Source organism: Zeugodacus cucurbitae, chromosome 6, assembly GCF_028554725.1.
Source record: "Zeugodacus cucurbitae isolate PBARC_wt_2022May chromosome 6, idZeuCucr1.2, whole genome shotgun sequence".
NCBI classification, from domain to species: Eukaryota; Metazoa; Arthropoda; class Insecta; order Diptera; family Tephritidae; genus Zeugodacus; species Zeugodacus cucurbitae.
In genome coordinates this window covers 63,350,408-63,376,463 of record NC_071671.1, presented here as the reverse complement: position 1 = coordinate 63,376,463, position 26,056 = coordinate 63,350,408, and the positions used below count along the sequence as shown (strand labels likewise).

At 36.5% G+C, this 26,056-nt stretch overlaps 2 protein-coding genes across 6 annotated transcripts in view; one reads left to right on the top strand and one right to left on the bottom strand.

Annotated features, from left to right (window-relative positions):
• Nucleotides 1-26,056, top strand: part of LOC128922610 (uncharacterized) — a 367,146-nt gene that overhangs the window by 96,533 nt on the left and 244,557 nt on the right. For both annotated transcript variants that reach the window (XR_008471798.1, XM_054233714.1), the window contains one exon: nt 12,384-12,418. Coding sequence is in view for 1 of the 2 variants with exons in the window: in XM_054233714.1 (XP_054089689.1) it covers nt 12,384-12,418 (35 nt within the window). In the remaining variant the exon portion in view is untranslated. The remainder of the gene's footprint in view (nt 1-12,383; nt 12,419-26,056) is intronic.
• Nucleotides 1-26,056, bottom strand: part of LOC105209321 (protein Wnt-5) — a 205,090-nt gene that overhangs the window by 49,483 nt on the left and 129,551 nt on the right. For all 4 annotated transcript variants that reach the window (XM_011179676.3, XM_054233708.1, XM_054233709.1 and 1 more), the window contains one exon: nt 5,914-5,998. In XM_011179676.3, the coding sequence (XP_011177978.1) occupies nt 5,914-5,998 (85 nt within the window). The remainder of the gene's footprint in view (nt 1-5,913; nt 5,999-26,056) is intronic.

Genomic DNA, 26,056 nt, shown 5'->3' with positions numbered 1-26,056 from the left:
TTAAAAGCTTAAACTTTAGCCATTAAAAGCTCTAATGAGCTTTCTAACTTCATTAACTTTCATAGCAAAAATCTAAAACTTACCTTAGCTCCAATGAGCTTTCTAAATTCAAAAACTTCATTTCAAAAGTCTAAAATTTAGCCTTAAAAAGCTCAAATGATCACTTCAAAAGCTCTAACTATAGTCTTAGCTCCAATGGCCTTTCTCACTTTTTTAACTTTCATAGAAAAGTCAATTCATAAACTTCATATCAAAAGCCTTTAAAAGCTCTAACGAGCTTTCTCACTACCTTAACTTTTATGTCAATAGTTTAAGGCTTTGCCTAAGCTCCAATGAAGTTTCTCAATTCTCAGACTTCATTTCAAAAACATAAACCCTATCTTTTAAAAGCTCTAATAATCTTTCTCACTTCTTTAACTCTCATATCAACAGTTTTAAGCTTTAAAAGCTCTAATGAGCTTTCGCACTTCTTTAACTTTTGTATCAAAGGTTTAAACTTTAGCCTTTAGAAGGTCTTATAAGCTTCCACACTCCCCCAAAGCTTTTATGAATATTGGCTTGCTCTTATAAAGCTTAGAGAACATCATCTTTTGGCATAAGATCAAAGTCCTTAGAAATTACTTTGTTCTAAAGGTCTCTTTTAGACAAAGCTTCGTCCAAAATAATCCAAACCCAAAAATTGTTACCACTGGGTTGCCACTTATCCACCGACTCAATGTTTGTTTGTAGTCATGTCGCAAAGGGATTTATGCGCTTTAAATTTAATTCCGTGTCAGGCGAAGCGTATGATACTAATAAGTGATAGTGGTAGAGAGTTAGCCAAAGAAGAGACGAGGCAAAGCACCACTCACTGGAAGGGGCAGACACAAAAATAGACCGACAGACATATACAGCGAAAGTGTTCAACTGAGGTAAGAAGTTGCCAAAGGCTGGCAGACAGACGTGCAACGTGGCACTACAAACGATGCTGACGACCCGGACTACCGGGGGTAGAGCACTTCACGCACAGAAGCAACTCACAGCCACGGAGTCAGGCAGTCAGGCAGGAAAACGGAACAGGAATCGGAACTAGCAAAGCAAGTAAAGTAACTGCGACGGCAGCAAGTGCCACCAAGTGGCAAGCAACAAAAGGCAGCAGCCGTTCGAACAAGTGGCGCTGTCGCAGCAGCAGCAACAGCGGCGACCACAAGTTGCAAGCGCTGCGCTAGTGCGTAAATTGCCACCGCATCTTTGCAACAATTTTAACTAACTGCCGGTAAGTTAACTGTAACGCTTGTGTGTGGCTTGTGTTGTGCGTGCGTTGGAGAGCCACAGGAACGAATTAATATGAATTTTATTACTTAATGAAACATTTACGTTTGCGAGCTGAACTGAGATTTTCGGCGTTAACCCGTGCCGCGCCACACAAATTTGCCACAATGTTGCACGTTAGTTGACGGTAGCGCTGTCTAAACTTGCGGCTGGGGAATTGCGCTCAGTTTACAACCGTCGCCACACCAGCGCCAGCACTAACGCCGGTAATACATGTGGGTACTGCGAAGCGACCGCGACCATCATCTGCCACTAGGGATGCGTTATCATGTCATGATTTTTATCTGCTTTAATGGCAATGTTTATGTGACTGTCGGCGAGTGAGCGAGCGAGCGGTTAACTGTTGTTAGAACAATAGCAGTAAGCGTTTGGAATGTAGTGCTACGAAGGGTTGCTGCTTGGTAAATGTTTGAATAATTAATTTAAACTTTCTTCTCTGTTGTTGCATGTACAATAGATGCCACACACACACTTGCTTGTAGCTGTGCTAGCATATCGCCATGACGATTAGGCATTTATTTATATGTTTGTAAATCACACCCTTGCCCCCTCCTCTGCAACGTACGTTCATTTTCACGGTGTATTTAAGTTTATTTAAGGAATCGTTTTCGGTTGAAATTTGTTTGTTGCTGTGAAAGGCTTAAATGAACTTTCGAAACATTAAATTTTGCGAACGCATCATTGGTATGAGTTATTTCACCATTTATTGTAATGCATACAAAATAATTATTTAGAATAGGGTTGATAACTCCATATGTACCATATCCATTCGCAAACCGTTCATACACTTTAAAATCTATTGTAAAGCATTTTCGTATTTATTTGTGGCAAGTTTACACGTGCGTAAAACGGTCCAGTCGCTCGACCAGCAGTCATATAAATAAATGGTATTTAATGTTTAAATTGTACCTTCTTTAATGACCTCTCCGCGCTGTCCTTTTGTTGCGAGAAAGTGTTTTGCCGTTAGGCAAGTTTTAAGTCATTCAGCCTAATGGCTTCGGTGGCTGTTTGCATTTTTGCTGTCACACACACACGTATTTCTGTATTCAGACAGAAATCGTTGTGTCGGTTGAATGAGAAATTATCTGCTCATAAATTGTATTAAATGTAGCATTGCATGCAATTAATTAATTTTCAGAGTTTCAACTTCAACATTTCCAATTTGAGCTGTGGCATTGTCAGAATGACTTCAAAGTTTTGTGTAAAGTGTAAAGTAGTAATTCAAATATAATAAATTTACATTTACATTAATTATATTTGCATAGGTTGTAGTTGTAACTGCTTTCAGTTACACAGTCATTCAATAATGCCCAGATTTATGCAACGTTTTATCATTGAAGTGCAAAACTATAAATGTATGTATAGCGTTGCCTACATTTAGGCGTAAATAAACTCACTTTTAAGCAAAGTTTCACACCACTTTCGATTAAGGAATGTTTTTAGGAGAATGCAGATCAAAGAAAATCTAAATTAATGTATAAATCATAATAAATAAAGGATACCATTTATAAATATATTGTTGAACGAAGAATTCTTCTTCTTCAGTATTTAAATTAGTAAATATATCTTCAATTCAGAGAACAGTATGAATATTTAAGTAATTATTATAGTTTCTGTAATAGTAAAATACAGTGAGATAGTGCTTCCCACACTTCTCTTCGAAATAAATTTTTTTTAATATCGAAGTACTGCTGCACTTTTAGATGTCTAATGTGCACTTTTACTCAGAAACCGTTAGGATTGCTTCGAACTTCATATTATTATTAATTTTTTTATTAGCTGTCTTTTTCGAAAATTCGAACATGATCCTCTCTTTTCCATACGATTATTTGGTGTTTTTATATTGGAGCTGTATTTGGTGGTGATGTCTCTATCTCTAAATCCAAATTATTGGTCCATGGGCTAGTGTGACATCACAATAATTTAGGTTTGCAAATATCTCCCTTCCGCTTTTTTGTCCCCCTCCTTATTTGCGAAGAACTCGGTCAGCCATTTTTACAAGACTCTTTTGAGTTCAATTTCACACCACCAAGGGCGTTCGCCATGGACAGGAACAGATTGTAATCACTTGGCGCTATGTCTGGGCTATATGGTGGATACGATAAAACCTCCCATCCGAGTTCCCATAGCTTCTGACGAGTCATCAACGAAGCGTGTGATCTGGCGTTGTTCTGGTGGAACACTACACTCTTCCTTCTGGACGCTTCTGGTCGATTGCCTGCTTCAAGCGGTCCAGTTGTTCGCAGTAGATGGTAGAATTAAGCGTCTGTCCATATGGGAGCAGCTCATAGTGATCGATTCCCTTCCAATCCCACCAAACACACAGCAAAACCTTCCTGACCGTCAATCCCGGCTTGGGCACTGTTTGGGACGATTCACCGGCCGACGACCACGACCGTTTTCGCTTGATATTATCGTATGTGATCCACTTTTCGTCGACACTTCAAAAATGGGTCGAGTTCGTTCCGTTTTAGCCGCATATCGCAGGTGTTGATTCGGTCCAGAAGGTTTTTTTGCGTCAAATCATGCGGCACCCAAACATTAAGCTTTTTTGTGTAACCAGCCTTCTGCTGATGGTTTAAAATGGTTTGGTGACTAACTCCCATCCCCTGGGCGATGTCACGAGAAGCCACATGCCGGTCTAACTCGATGTTTTCCATAATTTGATCGGTATTCGTCGTCACAGGTCTTCCGCTGGCTGGCTTATCCATGGTGACGTTTTCACCCGCTCTGAATCGTCGAAACCATTCCTCCGCAGTTCGAAGTGATAGGACCTTTAAACAAGAGGTATAGTATTGCCAGATACGAGCTCTGTAGCGCCTTATTCAAAGCCGCGAAATTCAACAGACAAAAAAGCGGATGGGCGATATTTGCTAACTATTATTAGAACACTGTTCTGAGGATTATATCAAAAAGACATGCTTCTATGGGAGACACATCACTCTAAAAATTTTGATTATTATCATCATTTTACAAGAAAATTGTACTCTAAGTGTTAAACTATCTTCGAAAGTCTAGCTATAACATCGAGCTCAATGCCAAAATCCACTGAACCATCACCACAAGTCCAACTCCTTCAACTTCAACTTATGCTAAATCTTATTTCAAATCAATTACAAATTTCCCAAACTCAACTTCGCGAAACTTTTACCGCAACCTACCACAAATCTTAAATCTAACAACAACATATTTGTTATTAAGCGCTCAAGACCTTTCAGATTTCAATTATAAAGCTTCTAAGCCCACTTAATTACCACTCAAATTTGCGACGAACTAAAACAACTTTGCCATAAACTAAATGAAATTGCATGCCTTTTAGTTGTTGTTGTTATTGTTGTGCAAAAGTCCTCCACATTTGTGTGTGTATTGTTGCGGGTGCACTAAATACGCTGACAATGTCAACTTGAGTCTTTAAAATCTCAACTTTTAATTAATTTATTAAAGTGGCCAGCTGAAAACAACCTTAGAAAGTTGAATAGGCAAGACAAGACAACAACTATGAAGAACACCAACAATAGCAACACAATAAACAACAATATAATAGCGTCAAATCAATTAAGGGAGCACAATACAAGCGAAAACAAGCAAGTCTAAGAAATACAGTTAGGCGGGCAGACACCAACAGGTACTCACAAATCCAAACAAAGTCATTAGGCGAGTGGAGAGTCGTGGCGCTATATTAGTTGCAAATAGCACTACAACAGCGCGTGTGCATGTACGCAGTGAAAACTTCGACTTTTCTTGACAATTTGCACAGGATGCAAGATACTTTTTCCTTTCTTGCCCGCTGCTGTGAAATTTTACTCCACTCTGCAGCTCCATTTCATTACGCTTTCAACTCGATGAAGCTACTCTGTGGTACTATCAAACACACGCCAACCAATCTTAGTAGATTATAATGTTAGATAAGCTTTGCTCACTCCCGCTGGCCCGGTTGTAGGTATTTTGGAAGTTTATTTTATACCGTTAACCCACCAGGGCCTGTGCTTTGCGCACAAAGTTCTACAGTCACTGGCGGCTGCCCGAAAAGGGCGAACAATGCAGATTTGCCGTTTTGTGTTCTACTACGCATTCACTAAATGAATGCCTCGTCGTTGTTGTTGCTGTGTTGCCTCCTGTGTCTCGTTGTTGTTGTTGCTGCCTTTTCGCTTGTTGATTGTTTTGAGCGTAACTTTGCAGACAGGAAATAATATTCATCATTTAATTAAGTCAAACTTAGAAGCCAAACGAATGAGCCAACAAACGTGCAACAATACCAACACAAACACACGCAACAACAACACTAAACTCACGTCGCACACAGGTAGCGCTGAATCTTTTTTGTTATCTAATGAAATTAAAATTGATTAGAATAATTTAGGTATTTTGCCTTTTGATGAGTTGATCATAATAATTTAATTTGATAAATTGTTCTCTTTTGGCTTGAAGTTGTTGTACAACAAAAATGCTTTGTGGCATTAAATGGCTGTAAAGGTTTAGCTTGTCAAAAGGTATAAGTAGTTAGAGTTAGTGCTTCAAGGCTATTATGCTTGATTTATTTGGGTTCATTCTGTGTGTTTTACGTTTTACAGTTGAATTTAGTAATGATTTTAGTATGCTTACCCAATCCCGTCACCGGTCCAAAGACGGTGTTATCCTCTGTTGTGCTGCAATTCCAGCGCAGATTTTTGAATTGAAATTGACATTCCTGCAAGGAAACGATATATTTTTTGATTAGTTGTTATTAATATTAATTAGTAACCATTAAGTATTAAATTTTATTGCAGCTATTTAAATAAAAATGTGGTTTTTGGAACGGGTTTGAAGTTGTTGTTATAATTATGATTTGGTAGGTTTGACTTCAATGACACCTCGTAATATTTCTTTAACTTTTGAGTTATCTTTAGTGACAAATTTATGTTCCATATTTTTACAATCGATATCAATATTGTTTTAAAAATAGACTAAATATGTAACAACTAAATGTAGACTAAATTTTTTCATCGAGGTTTAGAGCATACATTTAGGATCCGTGATAAAATTGAAACAATTGAATATGATCAATATTTTAAAAATGTAATTTAAAAGTTATTTAGAAAAGCTAATCAGTTTTTGTTTTTCTAATGGTATATAGACATTTAAGACATCAGCATACTGCTAGTGGACAGAACTTCTTTATGAGGTCGAATCTTCTTGTGACCTGTTATAATTTCAAGTCCCGAACATTTTTAATCTAAATTATATACACCAAAAGTATTTTAAAACTTCTAGCTCAACCGTTTTCCTCTAATAGCTTCTCCTTCATACAATTCTTCATTCAATTTGTGATTTTTAAAAAGTCCCCAAAATATTTGATAGTTTCTTCACTATTTCCAAGATATCTGTTGTTAGAGTTATTTAGTATATTTTCTTGTTTAAAAGAATATATATTTTCATAGCTAGTCTGAGCGAAGTGCTAGAGCCTTTCTATACTTTCCTCTTCAAATGAACCAAACTTATGCATTTTACTTCGTTTAAATATAGGATTATTATCAAAGAGACCGTGGAACCGTTAAATTGTTAGACTGTCAGGCACTCGGTCGTAAACACAATCTTTAAAGAATTATATCCTTGTCAAAAAGAGAAAAAATATGATAGATGATACTGATATTCTCATAATCTTCCATTCATAGGTCATCTTTTATACTCTCGCAACAAAAGTTGCTAAGAGAGTTTATAGTTTTGACTGTCAGTGCAACGGATAACTTGAGTAAAAATTTCGAAAATGGGCAAAATCGGACCATTGCCACGCCCACAAAATGGCGAAAACCAAAAACCTATAAAGTGTCATAACTAAGCCATAAATAAAGTTATGAAAATTAAATTTAGAACATAGGATCGTATTAGGGAGGGGTACATTCGGACGTAATTTTTTTGGAAAAGTGGGCGTGACCCCGTCCCAAATAGGTTTTTTGTATATAACTCGCAAAACAATAAAGCTATATAAACCTTTCTGCAGTCGTTTCTTTTAGCCGTTTCTTTATACAGTCCAAAAATGAAAGAAATCGGATAGGAAGCTGCATTCAGATTTTTTTACAAAATGAAAAATGGGCGTGGTATCGCCCACTTATGGGTCAAAAACCATATCTCAAGAACTACTCGAGATATTCATTGAAATTCGGTACAAAATACCTTCTTAACCACGACAACTTCTCATATAACTCAATTGTGAATTCCATCTGATTCCTTCACTTTATTATGTAAACATAAGGAACCAATGAAGATATCGTAATAAAACTGTACACAAATAGTGCATATTATCTGTGGCTTCACTTGAGAAAAAATTGTCGTAAACGGACTATAACTTTTCAAGCCCCTGTGGGCTTTAATCTGCATATATGTATTGGTTAATATGTGAGATATCTTAGCGAAATTAAGTGAGTGTATAGTCTTGGATATAGTGTACCTTGCTGGTGAAAATGAATGAAATCGGTTGAGGAATTACCTCAGCCCTCATACACTATATAGGACGATTTTCGTTATTTTTTATGCCGAATTTATAATTAAATTTGTGTGTTATGTAAATAAAATTTCTTCAATAAATTGCGAGAGTATAAAATGTTCGGTTGCACCCGAACCTAACCTTTCCTTACTTGTTTATAATAAGTACGTCCAAAGAGAGGGACCAACAGTTGTTAAGTTAATTCGGTGGTTATAGGCTTCAGGAGCTGCTTTTCTTATAATAAATGCCACGAAAGAGAGGGACCAACAGTTTCTTTGGAACTGCTTATGGGCTTCAGGAGATGCGTTTCTTATAATACATTTCACGAAAGAAAGGGCTCAGAGGAGAGTTACTCGGAACTGATTATGGGCTTCATAAACTATCTTAGTTATCTAACTGAAAACTCGGTATTGCCAATTCTATATTTAGATTCAAGTCAGATTTATACCCGAGTCTTGAACTCAATGCCTTTAGCTATGAAGTAATATTCTTTCAACAGACGGCACCTCACCTCACCTTCCTGGAACTCGAGTTCGGGTTAGTTATTGCGACTATGCATCATTATAAGTATAAGCGTCCAACATTAAATCATAATTTATGCCCGCCTCAGCACAAAATTTAGCTAATAAATCTCAACTACAAGTACAAAATGCAAATTATAACTTTTTGCCAGATTAAAACGATTTTCCTTGAATCAGCAAAAATATAGTGTGTTTGTACCATACTTACACGCAGGCGGTGTAAATCCAAAAAAACGCACCAAATTTATGACAAATTCCTTAAAAACGCTTAAATTTATATGCACATATGCAAATATTCGAAAAGTCAAAGGCAAAATGGGCGAAAATCGCCGAGTCAGCAGCGCCACCAACACACTCGGACAAGCACAGCGACAAAGCGATTGTCTGCAGTTAATGTACTCAAATTTTGAATGCAAATATTGAATATGAGTAGTGGCTACTCACTTACTTGGGAGTCAAGTCTGCTGCAGTGATAGTTGATACATATAAGAAAGTAACTAAGAGACATACAGACATACATATGTATAGTATATATTTATAGTACATATGTGTGGTTGTTGTTGGTTTGTGACTTTTAAATGTATGCGTAAACATTTAAATGTTTATAACGGCCCCTTTTAAAAGGCTAGCAAAAGAAAAGTTATTTACTTAAGTGCCAAGCAATGTAGCAAAATGACACAGAAAGGCTCGCAATACCGTTGGTGTGTTGCAAATGTGCTGTGTGGCATGCGGAAATGTTGTGCCATGTAGTACATAGTTTCAGGCGAATGAGCATGTCAACTTATATTGCAACACGCACCTACATTTAAAATAGCCATACTTGCAACACATTAATTGTCAAAACACACACATATATATGTACCGTTATTATTAGCTGCTTGTGGGCGCATAGCCAGCTTTTTTGTGTAATTTGCCATGAAATAAAGTGGCATAAATATTCGCACTTTAAACACTTCGTTTTTCTTTTTGCCATGCAACAATTTACAGTTATCACGGTACAGTTTGGCGGCATTAATAGTATGAATGCCGCTGTTACTGTTAAAACACCCAACTGTTGCAAGTGAATGCATTTTAAGCCACCACCAGCCACTATGCACGTTTGTTGCATGCAGCTGTTGCAAGTGCAATACAATTTCAGTCGGGCTTTTTTCACTTTCGCATGTGTTGCCACATCACAAACACTTGAAGTGGACACTTGAGTGTATTCAAATGAGTGGCTGCTCGCGCCTTTTTAAGGGTTGCACAACAACAACAACAATAGAAATAATAATAGCAGTGGCAGTGGCAACAAAAAGCTTTCATTTAAAAAGCTTGAACGCTGGCGTACGCTAACGGTAAGTGGGTTTGAGTATCAAGTAATCGCATTTTGAAAATGTGCATAAAGAGACAAAAAGCAGCACATCTATCGAAAAAAGAATCGGTTTGCTGTAGAAAAAGGCAGAAAAAAGAATGCAATGAGTGGCGACAGAATTGCCTGAAGTGAGTTTTTGAAGTGTCCACCGGTTTTTTTTTTATTTTTTGGCCGCAAATGAGTTCGCCTGGCGTTGCGTTGCATAACAACAGGCGGTTTAATTAATGTGCAAGTGTTATGTAAATGAAGGCATGGCGTTGAGGCACAAAGTGCAAAATGCAGCACGTGCAGTCACATGAAAAGGTTTTTTTTTGCAGATTTTTTGGTGCACTCAGTGTTTTTGTAATATTGAAACCGAAATTTGCTGAAAATTTTCATTGCTCCTAAAGTTATACTTTGAAAAATTTAATGTATACTTTTGGGAGTAGGCCTTTATAACATTTAGCTACTGGTTTATAGTAGCCTCTAAGTAGCGAACTCTCTAATATTAAGCATATTTTGAGTTCAAGCATAGATTTGCAATTGTTAAGATTTGCTTTTAGTTGCTGTTGATATCTGGAAGCTGGGTTCTTGTTCCAACAAGTGGTTATTATATTCTTATCAGTTTCTCCCCTTACAATGAAACATGATTTTGACAATCATTATTAAATTTATCTCTCTGTGTCTTAGGTTTCTCACTCTCTCTCTCTTTTTCTGTGTATTTATTCTTCTTCTTTAGCCATATAAATGTACTTCATAAGTTATTACTTTGAAATATTTTGGAGACCAGACTAGTACCTATATTTTTAGAGAGAATATGACGCGACTAGATCTCAGCCAACCTAACCTAACCTAACCAACTAGGATCTCTAAAAATGCTCAAGACTACAATTAGTTACTGCGCTAGTTGAGTTCGTTAGCAAACCTGAACCAACTGCGATCTTCCAAACTTTTCAAGACCTCAGTTTTTTAAGGGCTAGATGAGTTCTAGCCTCGTCTGTTCGCTTCCTTTGGACTTTGGACTACTCTCTCGATGAAAGATACAATTTAAAAACACTAAACTTTCCATTCGAGAGTTTGTACCACTTCGTAATATCCGAAGAGCGACAAATTCTTCAAACAAATTTCGAAAGAGGTTATAAACTATATATTTTCTGTCAAAGCTCCATAATGAAACTTTAATATAAAGTGCTATATTGATATTTACAATATTCATTAAAAGCGACAGTTCAACCTCTTCATACAAAAAACAACAACAACTCGCAAGTGAAACTGAAACCGAAACCGAAGCCGAAGCTAAAGCTGCCTGAAATGCAATAAAAATCCAAATGAAAATGAAAATCACTGTGACATCGAGGCTTAAATTTTGCATGCAACCAAAAACAACAACAACAAAAACAACCGAAACGCAACCGACAAATCTATTTTGCAAATACAATTTTACTGGCTTGGCATGCGTGCAACCACACACACACACCCGGGCGACACACATGCAAGTGCGTCAACAACAACAACAACAATTATAATGAATTGCAATCGCATTTACTGTTGTGTGCGCCCCAAAGCAACAATAACTCAGCTGCATTACCAAATCATAATAATGCATCTGCATTTCCGCGCTCTAACCCCTACGCCTACCCTCTTTACCCGGCGCATTTTGCAATTATATATTTACGTTATCTCTTTCGTACTGATACGTGCAACCCCGCTTACGCACATTTACCGCTAACTGTCGCACAGACGGCATTCGCCGGCAACCACTCACCCACCGCTACGCCATATATTATGCACTTGGCCACATAGCTCGCGGCTGTAGTCGAAATGCATCGCCGTTGCTGCCACCAACCGTGCTGCGTTACGTTGCGGCAACACTGATGCTGTGTGCGTTGTGCGTTCAATTAGAAATTTTTAATTTAAATTTAAATTCAAATTAGTTTATCAAATCATAGAAGTTCGTTTTGGCGGAAACATTGCACACATTTATGCCACAATGTGCGCATTTTGCTGAAAGCTTTTTTGTTGCAAGCAAATTTATTTTTTCAATTTTATGTATTTTGGGATTATTGTTGTTGCTACAAACCTGTGAACACATTTAAACACAATTGAGTATGTGTGCTAATGCATTGTTGCCGCAAGCCTAGCAGGAAACAAACATGCCACACTGCATATGTTTGCTTTTAAAAGTGCATATGTCCACTTAGGCGCAAAAACACATATTTGTATTTATTTACATATCATATATGTATTTATTGGATGCACTTACTTTTATTGGCTCCGATTGCCAAATAAATTCAACAAATTATGTTATTGCCAAGTATTTGCATTTTATTTGGCAATTGTTTTTGTTTTGCATAGCAAAGAAATATTTGAAAATTGATTTGTTATTATTTGTTTAATTATTTTGTATTTTGTATGAATTTCAAAATTAAATAATAAACTCATAGCAATTTGTAGTTTAAATGCAAGAGCTGCTGTTGTATTTTACTGCAAAGCCTATTGAGCTTATTGCCTATTTGCATTTATTGGCAACAAGCTGCTTGTGTTGCATGCAACAATAATACTTTTGATTATTGGAAAAATAAAGTAAAATTTTATTAATATTTTTCTGTTATTGTTTCAAGATTTTTGCAAATAAAATTAATAAGTAAATTTAAGATAGAAAATTTATAAATGTTATTACATTAAAAAATGTAATTTACCATTTGTAATAAGATTGTGAATAATATTTGTATTTATTTTCGAATTTCTATTTTATTTTTAGATATTCAAATAATATGGCGCTCTGAGCTAGCTAGGGTAAGTAAAGATTATTATTTTTATTTTTTATTATTTTTTTCGAATAAAATATAAAGGAAAATTTTTAATAAAAAGCTCAAAGTAACCTCTGCAAAAATAAACGAATGAAACCCACTATGCCTGATACTCGACCACAATCTCAATGCTAACAAATAAGGAATGGCTAAGTTTGTTTGTAACCGAACATTTTATACTCTCGCAATTTATTTATTTAACTTTATTAATATTATATAATACACAATTTGACCCACATATTCGTCATATATATTGTATAAAGTCCATTGAAAGTTGGAAACCATAATATTAGGTTAGAAGCACCGAGGTCCTCGTGTTCGATATATGGGGCCTTAAAAACCTATGGTCCGATTTCGGCGCTTTTCAGAATGGGGCTGCCACACTATAAACGTAGTATTTGTGCAAAGTTCTGCATCGATATCTTCACTAGTGCTTACTTTATATATTGTAAAGTAAACGATTCAGATCGTCTTCAAAGTTCTGGTATATAGGAAGTAGGCGTGGTTGTAAAGCGATTTGGCCTATTTTCACAACATCTCATTGACTATTACAAACCAAGTTTCATTGAAATCGGTCGAGTAGTTCCTGAGATATGGTTTTTGACCATATGCCATTTTTTATGTGAAATTTAGTGTTTATGGCGTTTTTCGATAGTGAGTTAACCCACCTTTAGTAGTTTTCAACATAACCTTTGTATGGGAGGTGGGCGTGGTTATAATCCGATTTCCTCCAATTTTGGACTGTATAAGATAGTGCCTAAAATAAACCACTCTAGAAAGTTTCTTTCATATAGCTTTAGTAGTTTGCGAATAATGTACAAAAAACTTAATAGAGGGCGGGGCCACGCCTACTTCCCCAAAAAAATTACATCCACATATGCCTCTTCATAGTGCGATCCTTCATTCCAAATTTTATTTACATAGCTTTATTTATAACTTAGTTATTGCACTTTAAGTGTTTTCGATTTTCGCCATTTTGTGGGCGTGGCAGTGGTCCGATTACGCCCATTTTCGAACTTAACCTTCTTATGGTGGCAAGAAATACGTCTTCCAAGTTTCATCAAGATATCTCAATTTTTACTCAAGTTACAGCTTGCACGGACGGACGCACAGACGGACGGACAGACAGACATCCGGATTTGAACTTTTCTCGTCACCCTGATCATTTTGATATATATAACCCTATATCTAACTCGTTTAGTTTTAGGACTTACAACCAACCGTTATGTGGACAAAACTATAATACTCTCGTAGCAACTTTGTTGCGAGAGTATAAAAATACTTTTGAGAAGAGAGGCCATATTATTTTGAGGTTTGCGAGCTTAAAACCCTTCAAAAAAGCACGCAACACCCACTTTTGCTGAAACTATTGTATTAAAATGCAATTTTATATCTAAGTAATTCGGCTTAGCATCGATTTAAACAAAATCTTCAAAACCGAACACACTTTTTAGATAACTTGGAATAATAAGAACAGATCATGATTCTTAAAAATATATCAAAAATTAAATATTAAGTATTATTTAATAAACGATGCCGAATTAACGCAATTTTTTTAAGACAACCTAGTAAAAATATTTACTTGATCTCAAGAAATATTATGTTTCAATGAGAAAGAGAGCTTTAAGGGGTTAGGTGGGTTTCAAAATTTCAGATTTTAAAAAATTCAAATTAGTTCGAGTAAAATTCCAAGAGATATAGTCTTTGGAAGTTTCGCCCATCAGCCCGCATCTGTAGGAATAAATTTTTCATATCGTTTCTCGAAAAGTTATGAAGCGATTTTGCTAAAATTTGGCACAAATCTTTTAAATAACATTGTCTAGTTACTAAACGAAGGATTCATTTTTATTTTTTATTACAACATATTTTTCGAGCCAATATATGGCGAAAATTTGACCAAAAAAGTGAGTTTTTTGGTTAAAATCCCTTAAAAATTTAAAATTTCAACATTTCTATTTTTCGTTCGTTCATTAACTAGATATATCCGTATACTATCAAAATATTTTTGTTTTATTGATTATTATTATTATGATGATTATTAAATCAACCAATAATGAGTTATGATGCCCACCGCAAGACCTTTGTGTTGGGACACGTCATAGAAGTTGATGTACCATCGTTTGAGTTTTCGGAATTTTCACATAAAGATTTCACAAAATACTGTTCAAAATATGTAATATTGATATACTGATGAGAGGTGGTGTGTGGTGGAATACGTAGGAGAACCTATTGCAAAAAGTTTGGTTCAAATAGCTTTATTGTTTTGCGAGATATATACAAATAACCTATTTGGGAGCGGGGTCACACCCACTTTTCCAAAAAACTTACATTCAAATGTGCCCCTCTCTAATGCGATCCTATGTTCCAAAATTTATTTCCATAGCTTTATTTATGGCTTAGTTATGACACTTTATAGGTTCTTGGTTTTCGCCATTTTGTGGGCGTGTCAATGGTCCGATTTTACCCATTTTCGAAACAAGGAATACGTCTTCCAAGTTTCGTTAAGATATCTCAATTTTTACTCAAGTTATCCGTTGCACGGACAGACGGACGGACAGACAGACAACCGGATTTCAACTCCACTCTTCACCCTGATCATTTTGGTATACATAACCCTATATCTAACTCGTTTAGTTTTATGACTTACAAACAACCGTTATGTGAACAAAACTATAATACTTTCTTAGCAACTTTTGTTGCGAGAGTATAAAAAAATTTGTAAAAATACCATTGTTTTTAGCCTCATACTAACCCCTAAAGTTAAATTTTCTTATAAAATTTGTCTTCTAATCGCCAATTGTCTATTTGCGATCTTTTGCGAGCTGCTCACTTATCAAAAAATTTATACGGAAAAGCAACAACACAGTTTTCGTGTTGAATTGTGGTATAAACGCTATCTGCAATGCTGCCAAGTTTTGTTAAACACGCTTTATACCAGTTTTGTGTTTTATTGCTCGTATTAAAGAGGTTTTCCACAAAATAAAGTAGCGCGATACTATTGAGCATGCATAAGAACATGTTTACGCAGGATTGCACCTCGTGTACTGCGCGTTGGTTTGAATATCCGGTATAGTTTGTTCGATTTGCTACTCTCCAAAACTTGGCGAATCGAAGAAAACAAAAATTTCTTCGCAATTCTACGAAGAAGAACTATATATTTTCTGATAGATAAATATATGTACGATTTTAAATATGAAATCATAATTGAGATATTATCCAGCGAAAAAATTTTCTATGAAATCGAAAATCATGTTTAAAATATTTATATTTCTCATGTGCGAGATAAAATCAAGAAGGGTCAGTCATAATTTTCTATATATCAGTTTCAATATATCGACCTCAATGCATGCAACTAACCGCAGTCACTCATTTCCTTCATAAATAAGTGGCACTGATATGTTTCGCAGATACTCATCGAACATGCCTGCAACCACTCACGCATAAAATAAAAATTATAGAATAAAGCCTTAACTCACTCATGCAACTCTTCAATGCACTTAACATAAATGCAATAGGCTTTTACAATTATGTTATCGCAACAACAACAACAATGATTGGCCACTTTACTTATAATTTTACGCTTTTTGTGCAAACTTCAGCCGAACTCGCTGCTAATGAGCGCTACCATGGCAAATGCATACAACTAAAAATATGTATATCACATAACTGCACATCACACCAACAACAACAACAAAGTGGTGCATAGTACACATACTTGCACAATAATAAATAACCCTAATACCAATCAGGTTAATGATGTATGGCACTAAAGGAGTTTTCCGTTATGAATAGAACGCCTGTCTTATCGCGTTTCCCGGCAACGCGGCGTCAAATTAAATTTAAATTGTGCACAATAGCAAGCGCACGAGCAACTAAATGCGAGGAGTGTGTAGCGAGTGCATGCGTGTGTGTGTTTGCGCTTGACTAATCAATAGCGCAAAATCAAGATCAACTTCCCAGCGACATATCCGTTTGCATGGTTGAGTGATGAATGCATGCGTGTTTGATGAAACGAGCTCAGGAAGTGAGGTAGGAGGCTCGTGACCCCTATTGTATAGAAATTACTTGACTTTAAGTTATATATACATGATGTGTATATGTATACTCCACCGGGTTCGTGTTGTTGTTGTTGTGCAGTGAATGGTGCATGTGAATGCAGCAGTGTCCTTCTTGTTGTTGTCGGCAAGCAAATATGTGAGCTTATAGGTATATACACATGTAAATGTGGTTGCATCACTTTCTCTGGCATTGCGCTGAAATACCATGCCGGTGCGCCTATATGTAGGCAACATTTTATCGAAAACATTCGTGTCTCAGTGTGTGTATGTGAGTAGTAGCTATGCTTTACTTGCTCTATCAATTGGCATTTATCTGCATTTTATTATATATGAACAAGCAAGCTGCTTTAGTGTATACCCAGCAGACCATTTTGGGCTATATTATTGGAGTTAGCACAAGGAAATTATTTATTTGGCAGAAAAATAAGCTCTTATGAGAAATTTAAATGTATTGAGTGCCTTATATAATTGAAATAATTATAAATAAAATATTTTAAAATTCATATATTACAAATTTCACTTCAAAATAAGTACATTTAGAACCTTTACCCCCGACTCACAGCTTACTGTGTTGCATCGTGTAATACAATGCTTTCATATATGTAGGGGAAAATCAATGCGTATGTATGTATGTTAAAATGCCAGCGTGTGCTAATGTGCAGGCAGTCATTGTCGTAAAATTGTGTTGCTAAGGGTTAAAATTCAATTATGCTGCCAATTTTCGGAGCATCTGAACAAACTGTCGATGCGAGAGTTCAAGAAAGGATGGAGGAAGGAATCAATTTTCTGCTTACCAGCGGCAGCAAAATATGCGCTTATAGTTTGATATTGCAAACCCAGTAGTAAAAACAGACTGTCAAAGTTTGAACGGGTACAATAAAAATGGTGAAAATTTCAAACTCACAGTAAAGGAAGTGATAGAAAGTGCTTTTAGAGAGCATAAGCACATTGAGAGAGAACACTAAAGTGCTTGAAGTACTGTATGATCATATAATATACTGTTCATTTCATTGAAAATAATAGGTTTTTTCTAAGCTTTTTTAGGTTTTAAAGCTTTTTTAAGCTTTTGAGCTTTGTTTAAGCTTTTAAGCTTTTTTAGGCGTTTAAGCTTTTAGGCTTTTGAGCTTTCTCTATGCATTTCAAATTTCATCAATTCTTCGGTAAAAACTATTTTTCACTGCTTTAAAAGAAAAAAATACCAAGTCGAGAAGTATTAAGTCAACGAAATATGTGTATTCTTCTTCAGCTAGAGGGAGAATCTCCCATATTTTATTCTACTATTGATAGCAATTTTCAATTAAGTTCGAGATATATATCATAGCCAAAATTAAGCACTTGTAATCGTCCCGAAAAATTAAAGCTATAAAGCTCATATTAAACGCTGAAAAATTCAAGGCTGATAATTTTATTTTTACTGGAAGGGTGAAATATTAAACAAAAAAATTAAATCTTAAGAAAACATCGTATGAATTATTCAACGGGTTTTATGAAACTTTCTTTCGAGTATTATTTCATTTACTTTAAACCCTAAAAGTATGCTAAATATAAATATTTAAATGCATTTTTTCGCTTCAAAAAAAGTAAATAATACTAAAAAAAAATTTATTTCGAAACTAAAAATTTGGAAAATTACTAGTTAAGCTTTAGCAAGCTTCTACAGCACTTTAGCAGCTCTCTACCGGGTAAATATTTTTTCAAAATGTCTACATCTCTACAAATATGTCCACTCCGTTATTAGCGTCGACTAAGCAAACATGCAAACGGCCAATTTAAGCAAACATCACAAAAAACTCAAACCGCCTCAAAATTTCGAAATGACTTGACTTCACTTGAGTCGACTGGAAGTTGCGAGTTGGCGTGCGCAAATACGAAAACAATTACAAGCCCAAAATTGTAATTACTTTGTGTCGCATAGCGAAATTTAATGTGATTATAATGGATGGCATTGCCTTATTACAACACATCGAACAACAAACACACACCCATACTCACACATACAAAGCCACGCAACTGCAGCATGCATCAATTGTAGTTGAGTGCCACACGAAATTGGCGAAGTCAACATTCATGCAACAGCTTAGATGGTTCAACTAAAGGTTTTGTGTTGCATGCAACTGCTGGTGCTGCCGGAGTTATAATAAAAGCCAAGCAATTTGGAAAGAGAAAGTGAATAATGGACGCACATACATCCAATAACCATGCAGCTAGTTATTAGCAGCATAGCATTAATGGAAAAGGGTGCCTGCGCAACTGTACATAAATACTCGTGTGTGTGTGTTTGTGGCAGTTATTTGTGAATTTGTGTGCAGTTTAAGGATCCAGGATTTAAAACACGCATGCCACTTTCCGAAAGGGTTGAGTTGCAATCAGCCAGCTTAACGTTTAGTGCACAAGCTGGAGCAAGGACCAACGATTAGACTTGCTCAGGGTGTGATGTATGAGCATTACAGTTATTACTGTATGTGTTTTTATGTTAAAGTGTGTGTGTGATTGTGCAGCATTTGCACTTGTTGTGCTGCAATTAATTTGAGATTTTGTGCGTTTGTTGCAAAGCGTTCACATGTCAGCCACTTGCAACATGCTGTTGCTCACATGGCAACCAGTTTGCTTTAACTCCTGCGGGTATCGTATATCCTGGTAAGACCGCGGTGACTAGTGTTAGTTCCGCCATTAATTGCACGAAACAGAGTACTTTTGAAGAAATTTAGCGATTTGAGTTTTCAATTTTTATTTAACAGATAAAAACTTATTTTGGAAAAAATTTTAGAATTTTTTTTTAGAATTGTACTGCACATATCAGCTGAACAAATAATTTCCACATATTTTTAAGCTAGTTATACATTTTTTAATTATTCACTTTAGTGAAGTGTTCAATTTCCTACAGGGTTCATACGCACATGTGCACATACTTTCAAAGGCAGCTTGCAGTTATTTGTTTGTTGCATTTATTTTAAGTTTGAAATTGTTATAGCAAGCTGGCTAAGTTGCCGTTAAATTGTTTTCGTTACAACGAAGTTTATACGCTGGAATGTTGACAAGTGATGTTAGTCTAAGCTGCAACCAAGAAAGTTTGCTAGGAGTGAAAGTAAGGGCGAGCTAACTCGAAATGGACTTTTGTTGCTTGAATGTTGAAAATAGAGATATTTTCAAGAGACTTTAAACAATTATAATAGCTTCGACTAGCTTGATTGACTGCATGGAACTTTAGTTGTGTGATTATGTCCCTTAGGATTAAGAAATATCTCTTGAGTTTAATTAATAAAATAATTCACTTATAAGAAGTAGAAGAATCATATATCTAATCCTTTATATAGTTAAAATTTAACGAATTTGGTCCCAAAAATACTCTATGAAAAATTTAAGTATAGGTTCCTGAAATAAAGACAAATTGTATTGTATAAAAATTGTTCTCATATTCCGTTAACACTTTCAAGCATAAAATTCAAATTTTAAATCACTATTCATTCCACATGAAACTATATTTATAACTTCCAATTTTGTTGACGGAAATTAAATTTGTTTGGTTTCAAATCATTTTGAGGCGTCTAAACAATTTTTTTCAGTAGAAAGCCAAAACACTCGTAGTTGAAACCTGATCATTCCATTCCACAAGAGATCAATCACTCACACCACTATGATAAACGAATGCATATAAACAATTAGTGACAAAAAATGCACGCACATCAATCACAACCTCTGGTAGTGTTGACAGTTCTTCAATGAAGATCATGCTCTCATCCTAAACAAAATACTCTTTTTACTATGAATTCGATTACTTATGCTTATTTACATAAATAAAATACAATCAGTCATCAAAACGACGTTGAGAGATGGAATCAAGTAACAACAAGTCAACTTAATGGTTTATATAAACAAATAACTCAAATTTAAACAAATGATTTCAAAGAAATTCTGTGAACTTGAAAATGTTTTGTTAAATTTTATAAACAATATCTGTGAGTCACAAAAAATATTTGTGTTATAGAATTTATTTACAACTAGAACATAAAGACTTGTACTATATGAAGCGTTGGTCTCAAAATTTGCTTAAAGTAAGGTGGCAGCATCATACCATTTTTTTTTTTGAATAATATTCTATGAAAGAGTACTATTTTCTTAGACATATTGTAGTTTTTATATCCAAATTTAGTTCAATCATTTTACAATTGTATCAGTGTGGCAACCCTGCCTAAATTTTTATTTTAATTTAAAGTGTATAATAATAATAAGCATGTTGAAACTATTTTAATCACATTTGCAACAAAATTTATTTTCAAAAAAATCGTAATTATATTCAGGTGGCAACGCTATTAATATTTTTTTGTAGCAAAACCATTTGCTTTAATACATTTCATTACTTTTGCTACAATTTTAATTTTTTACTATCGCTCTGCGCTTTTTATGATTTTCATTTTCTTTCGATTGCTGACTACTTTAAGAACACAAACAATGAGGCGCAACAACAACAAAATCCATAATTTAACCGCATATTCGCGTAATGTCCACCGCATGCTCATATATCAAATGAGCACCATTACGAAGTCCATACTTCACAGGCGGCGTAAAAGTTTTTACTCCTTCCTACAAGAATTGCTTAAGGCACGCGTACATATGTATATACAAATACACCAACAAATACACAAAAGCACATATTCCTTCATATTTAAAGCGATTTGTCACAGTCACTGGACTTTAACTCTTACTTTGCCACAATTTTAATGTTCAGTTCATACTAAATTGCTGTTGTTGTTAATATATTATGACGCAGTTCCACTAACAAATACCCGTTTGTTCTTCATGTTTCATTTCGCTGATGTTTGCACCTTTTAACCGAGAACTTACTTTGCTGTTTTTGTTGTTGTCGAGTCATAAAAACGGATTTTATGTTTCACAGTTAGCTTAACATAACAATCAGTAAATAGTTTATTACTTTTGTTTTTTTGAAGTTAGTGACTTCTGGTTTTTAATGCGAAATTAATACATTTTATTGTTTCTGTGATCATAAAAATATTTTAATCGCATTTTTTCGAAATATGTGTGACGGTTTAAATGTGGAAGAATTTGTGGTTTATGAGGAAATGGAAAGTGTTGTTGTTATAATTTAACTAGGAAAAGAGTCTGGAGATATAATGAAAAAGCTGGACCCAAATTTCTAAATCTAAGAATTATATCTTTGAATAAGGATTAGTTTAATTTGAGATAGGGGTTCCAGACTCAGACTTCAAAGACAGAAAATTCCATTTTGGAAACGCACAACATGAGTACTCATTGGAGAATCACTGAGCATATCCAAACAAGCCCCTCATCATTCCCGTCCTACTTTATGGCGCAGAAGCGTGGACGATTTCAACATCCGATGAGGCGACACTAGGAGTTTTGTAGAGAAAGGGTTTGCGGAAGATGTATGGTCCCTTAAACTTTGGCAGCGACGAATACCGCAGGCGATGGAACGAAGAGCGGTACGATTTGTACGACGACATTGACATAGTTCAGCGAATAAAAAGACAGCGGCTACGCTGACCAGGTCATGTTGTCCGAATAGACGAAAATGGTTCAGCTCCGAAAGTGTTCGATGCAGTACCCGCTGGTGGAAGCCGAGGAAGAGGGATACCTCCACTCCGATGGAAGGACCAGGTGGAGAAGGACTATTACTTCACTTGGTGACGAATACCGCAGACGATGGAACGATGAGCGGTACGATTTGTGCGACGACATTGACTTAGTTCGGCGCATAAAAAGACAGCGGCTACGCTGACTAGATCATGTTGTCCGAATGGACTAAAATGCTCCAGCTCTGAAAGTATGCAGTGCCCGCTGGTGGAAGCCGAGGAAGAGGGAGACCTCCACTCCGATGGAAGGATCCACTTGGTCCTGGTGACCTGGCTTCACTTGGTGTTTCCAGTTGACGTCAAACTGCCAAAAGGAGAGATGCGTGGCGAGCTGTTGTGGACTCGGCTATAACCGCGTAAACGGTGTCTACGCCGGTCACGAAGAAGAAGAGCATATTCAAATTGCTGAGATCCGAAAGTGACTCTCTGAGAGAGGACGTTTGCTTATAGCTCATCTAAAACAACTAAGGACAACTTAAAGGCCTTCGGTCCTTCGGTATATTCTTGGAAAAAATGTAACGGAGAGTAGAACTTCCTCTAAATCTGACGACTATCTAGATATATTTCTAATATTAATTAAATAATATTCTTTTTGGAAAATATTTTTTTTTAAACCACAATCACTACTTTCCCAGTTCAAATATTATACAATAGAATAACTCATATTTTAAGATAATCCTACATACTGTATATCACAGAAACACCCAACCCACCCCATTTATTTAATCTTATGATATATCATATCACTGAAATTGGATATGCAGTCGACAAAACAGTTATGTTTTTTTCCCCGTGGAATATATTAAAATCAACAGGGTGCCACATTGCCGCTTATGCCGCACATAACTCAAACGCAAGTGTATTTTCAAGCATTTAATAATGCAATGCAACAAATCACATGAGATAAATAACAAAAACAACGCCCGCCCGTTTGCAACATACAGGAACGTGCCTACATGAGGCAAGTGGCGCATGTGGCGGTTGAGTGCACCGTGTGCGTGCGTGTGTGTGAGGCAGTGAATCAAGGACAATCATTGCGGTGGAAACATGTCATGCGGTGAATCTCATATGCAAATATCTATTAGTCAATCAATCATTTACAGTAGCGGTTGCAATGCGAAAAAAAAATTACAACAACAACAGTAAACACACGGAGCGGTGGTAATGGCGAAAAATGTAATCACAGCAAAGTGCAATGAAAGTGATGTTGTAGACACGCATTAACATAAAATAACAAAAGCTGCAAGTGACACATTGCAATGAACGCACGCACCCTCCGCACCCACCACATGCGATTGAGCTGAAGACATAAATTTAGTAGTCACTGTGGGAGAAGGTGGTGCATCGAGGCGCAAAATGTTGCACTGTGGTGAATGCATTCGCAGGCTACTAAGCGATTGCCCAAATGGACTGAAGATTAGGTGGCAACGCTGGCCTGTTTTGATTAAGGAAGGTGCCTGGAGTACGTTATTGTGGCTACCAAAGTCAGGCCGCAGAACATGTCAACTATGCAATACCTGGAACGCAACACCAACCACAACAAATATAAAAACAACAACAATAATATAGAAAACAACAACAAAAATATAGAAAACAACAACAATAATTGTTATCACCACCGCCGCTGTATTGGCATAAGCAACAAATATGGAGCTAATTATGTATGCATAGCGTGGCAGAGACCCCCTCTAAAGAGTTGCCTGGCGGAGCTGCCATGTTGCAAGGGTATAGTGTTGCAAATATAGGCACAACAGTGCCTTAATATAATACAATACTTTGTGTGCCACATGTGTGACTGATGACGGCTGCGGACAACAGAAACTGGCTCTAGACGCCAACCACAACACCACCAGCAACAACAGCGAGCGAATGACGTCAACTTCCTTTTCACCTCGCGCTTACACTTCACATCACTCATTCATTCATGCACTTGGCTGCTCAATTAGTCCAACACGCAACTGAATGCAGTGTACACGCATATGCCGACAGCGGCGCCCAGCCGCAATGCAAGGACTTGCATGCATGTCAATAGATGTGTGCGTGTGTGTGCAACAAATCCATCATTCGCGCCTCAATGATCATAAATAGCTGCCCGCAAACGGTATCGTCGCATACTAGTCGCTGCTCTGTCTGTCGTCAGCTTGTTTGGCCTGCCTTTAGCGGCTGCGCTGACAAACCCAAAACCCATCTTTCTTGTTGTTGTTGCATAATTTGCCTTTATTCCCGCTTTGATGTGAGCTATCAAAAATGAGCCACAAACAATGCACTTATAACATTTGTATGTACCACAGGCACCACCACATACGTTGGACGACGGGTGCGCGGCCACCATTAAAAGCCGCATCGACATGCAGGCAATTTTGCGCAAATGAAAATCGCCACAAACATTGCATTGCACAAACCATGTGGAATTATGATTCATAACAATGAAATGATGAGTGGCTGCTGTCATTGTGCTGCCGACAGCGGTGGCAACGGTGCCAACCTAAGCATATTAGTAGCCTTCTGCTGGCACCCGGCACACAGCGCTCGGCTTATGGTCGGTACAATTCTTCAATTGAATTGAATTAATTTCGCGATGGCAAGCGCGTGATGAATGACCGACGCTGAGCCCCTTAGCTATGGGCGCGGTGGGGCTGATAAGAGTTCGATGATTTGTTAAATTTATGGAAGTGAAGAGCGGCGAATTAGTGAATTTTATGGTTCAAATGGCGGCAAATGTTCAAATAATTGACAGTTTTGGAGGACTTCAGAGTTATAAAGGAGGGATCTGAGAAGGGAAGTGATGTTAGATAAAACAGTTTCTTTTCCACTGAGTCCTTTTATATATTGCTATCAAACATCACATCCCCCTTTTTTCGCGCTTCTCTCACCTTAAACCTCTTCGTTACTGATTTATATAACAACTCCTAAATGATTCCTCTCGAACACATGTTTTTAACTTCTTACAACAGCAACAACAACAAGCAATGGTTTCCATACTTCTAACCTCACTTCGAACTTTCCATTATTTTTCATGATCTGGAGATCTGTGTCTTAACTCAACTTGAGATCTCGAAACATCCAGGGAAAAACTGTATCTCATTCTTAGATTTTTACGATTACTTATGTGACCTCTGGTACCTCAGATCTCGAAGCTCAGAAAGTAAGTACTTACTTCATTCACTACTTTTTTGCCTACAAGCGAAACTTTATCAATCCCCACACCAATTCATTTCGCAACATTGTTGAACGGTTTGCTGCCGCGCATGAGCACTAACATTGCCCATTGTCTATTAATGCCCGAAAGCAATAGGTGCACTGCAATCACTATTCACTATTAAGAGTTGCTTGCGTATACAATTACATACAAACACGTACTTAGCGTAGCAGTTCATATGTGGCGCCTCTAAAATGCAACCGCCTTTATGCATTCAGTCCATACCGAAGTGAAGGTGCTGCTCGCTCGGAGTCAGCGTATTGTGTGCGGGAGATTTATTTCTGCTTTGTTTGCTCCACTCATATGCAGTTCAGCAATCGTAGTTGCCATCTGTTTGGCATACAAATGCCAATTTTTGCATAAATATTTGTCATGTGCATCGAAATTGTGTTTGGACATTTGTTCAATTACCCACGTGCGTTTTATGGGTTTATGATTTTCGAAAGTGCAAAATTTGGTGGAGACCCGTAGTCACTAACTGGACTATTTCTTTTTGAGGGTTTTGCATTTAAATTGACTTGCTTTTGCTTTGGCAAGCTAATGAATATGGAAATCATTATTCAGATATGAGGTATGGCGCACTGTTTTTAAGAAGAGAAGATAGAGAGAGAGAGAGGGAGCGCAGAGAGAGTGTTTAATTTGAGACCAGAATTTTAAGTTTTTAAATTCTTTTGCGGAAGCTTAAATGATGATACGACAAGCTTTTTTTCCGCTAAAATCACAGAGAGTAAGAACTGTCTAAAGTAAAAATCAACTGT